At 45.0% G+C, this 2,500-nt stretch overlaps 1 protein-coding gene across 1 annotated transcript in view; it reads right to left on the bottom strand.

Annotated features, from left to right (window-relative positions):
* Positions 1 to 1,136: 1,136 nt before the first annotated feature.
* LOC308174561 (trafficking protein particle complex subunit 14-like) overlaps positions 1,137 to 2,500 on the bottom strand; it is a gene marked incomplete at both ends in the record, with an annotated part of 5,975 nt that continues 4,611 nt past the window's right edge. Inside the window, 3 exons of the mRNA XM_080549657.1 lie at positions 1,137 to 1,293; positions 1,493 to 1,607; positions 2,101 to 2,179. Of these exons, the coding sequence (XP_080405783.1) occupies positions 1,137 to 1,293; positions 1,493 to 1,607; positions 2,101 to 2,179 (351 nt within the window). The remainder of the gene's footprint in view (positions 1,294 to 1,492; positions 1,608 to 2,100; positions 2,180 to 2,500) is intronic.

Here is a 2,500-nt window from a genome sequence, read left to right as displayed (position 1 = left end):
AAGTAAACCAGGAAATGACTACAGTAAATAAACATGGGCCTGGGCCATCTCTACTGTCTACAGCCGCCTCCCTTCCTTGTCTCCTCTCCTGCAATCTCACTGGTCTGAGAACACAAGCTTGGTCAGAACAATAGGGGAGGGTCAGGGTGTATCCTAGGAATTCACTTTCACTTTCACTTCCTTTAACACCAGTGCAGGAAAGGAGACGAGGAGAGGACGCTATCTTAGACTATAGAAACGCACCGACAGTGTGTCAACGATAGTGAGCAGCGCTTATTGTCAAACATGATTTTTAAATAAGAATAAAGTGCCAAAGTAATAATAATAATTAAATACTGTCAATATTAACGCAACTCAAACATGCTTAATCAAGAAACAGGTACAAAGTATGAATTTGGGCCGTTAAGATTTTCCTTGGTGATATTTTCCCATACCGGTACTGAACCAAGAAATGGAGGGAGCAAGGAAAATACATTTGAAAAGGAGCATTTAAAAAAATAAAGGCATCATGGACGACAAGGTTTGTATAGCATGAAAGCGTATACCATGCCTCACTGTGGCGCCATGTAGCAGAGAATAACTTTTTATTCATAGATAAATATAGAGATATATTTAAAAGGAGATACACCTTCACCTCTGATGAATTCCTTACTTTGCAAATGAAAGCATGCGCTGTAGGAATGATGAGATGTGTGTGCGAAACAATTCCAGAGTTTCTCCATTTCACACATTCCATCCTTTATCGTTCACAATAAAGGTTTAATGACTAAATCGGTCTATGCTACTTTTGTACAACCTCAACAGAGTACCGTCTGTGTTCTCATGTGATCAAACCCTGACCTTAAAGACGGGTCACATCATTTCACATTAGGCTTTCCTTCACAATAGGCTTCTTGTTCAGACAGCAGCAGCTGTCAACCAAACAACTACATACTGTAAGTAGCTTCTTCTGAGCTTATTGATCTTCACATACACGCACGCACGCACACACACGCACGCACGCGCGCACACACACACACACACACACACACAGCCCCTCCCCCACCTCCCTATCTATTCACCTCTTGACTCCACATAATTCAATCTCACACCAGATCCTCTATCTCCCTTCCCCCTCCCTCTCTCCACTGTTTCCTCTAGCTGGCAGAGTCCAGCACCAGAACTTTGCACTCCCTCTTGGCAATCTTGTCCAACGAGAGCACAGCGTTCTCCTGGGGGGGCAGATAGAGGGGCCGGCCCACGGGAGAGCCCACCGGCGGGGTGATAGCACGCCTTTCCATGGCACTGCCCGTCCTGAAACACATCCATAAACAAAGCTTCAAATAAATATTGTTTTGGAGCTTATAGAAATATCAATCACATTCACAACAATTCCAGTGCTGACTTTACATATCAACAGAGCAAAACTATAGACGACAAAGAAAACGAAGCGCGGACAGCTCGAATGTGTGTGTGTGTGTGTGTGTGTGTGTGTGTCTCCCTATAGGCCTACCTCATGATGTGTGAACGTGAGGGCTGTTGGTGTGAGAAGCTCTGAGATCTTCCCAGGCTGGCCTGGTGTCTGTCCAACAAGTCTCTGACTACAGGACTGGACGGGCTGTTCTTACCTAGAGTCACATAACACAAGGATGAGACTGGGATTATAATAATAATAATAATAATAATAACTTTTATTTGTATAGCGCTTTTCCTGCAAACGTTGCAGCTCAAAGTGCTCCAATCTTTATATAATCATAATAAAAATAAAAATAAAAAATGTAAAGGCAATATTAAAAAGATGGGTTTTTAGTCTTGACTTGAACATATTTGCCGAGGTTGCATCCCTAATGTAAACTGGCAGTGCATTCTACAATCTGGTTTCAACACAATCACAAAATGGTTTCACTTAGTTTAAATTCATTAGGTGCAGATGTCAAATCTGACACTATTCCCATGTACTGCTTTGATCAAGTCGTATTATATGGGCAATAAAGAGCCATTCTGGACACCATCCAAGACCCTCCATTCAGCTCTTAGTATTGCGTAAAAAACCTCCCGAAGAGCCTTGGAGATTTATGACATCATTAATTCATCCTTCTTGATCACATCCTAGGTTCTTACGAGAGAGGGGGCGGGCGTCAGGTGGAGGGTTGGACACAGAGGCAGTGAACTGCAGCTTCAGTTTCATATGCTGACTCAGCTACGGAGAAACAGAGAGACAGAGAGAGAGAGAGAGAGAGAGGGGGGGGGGGGGGGGGGGGGGGGGGGAGAGAGAGAGGGAGGGGGGGGGAGAGAGAGAGAGAGAGAGAGAGGGGGGAGAGAGAGAGAGAGAGGGAGAGAGGGGGGAGAGAGAGAGAGAGAGGGAGAGAGGGAGGGAGAGAGAGAGAGAAAGAGAGAGAGAGAGAGGGAGAGAGAGAGAAAGAGAGAGAGAGAGAGAGGGAGACAGAGAGAGAGAGAGGGAGAGAGAGAGAGAGAGAGGGAGGGAGAGAGAGGGAGAGAGAGAGAGAGAGCGAGAGACAAA

Source organism: Nansenia antarctica (genome assembly GCF_963989245.1).
Source record: "Nansenia antarctica genome assembly, chromosome: 20".
NCBI classification, from domain to species: Eukaryota; Metazoa; Chordata; class Actinopteri; order Argentiniformes; family Microstomatidae; genus Nansenia; species Nansenia antarctica.
This window is presented reverse-complemented; position numbering and strand designations above follow the sequence as displayed.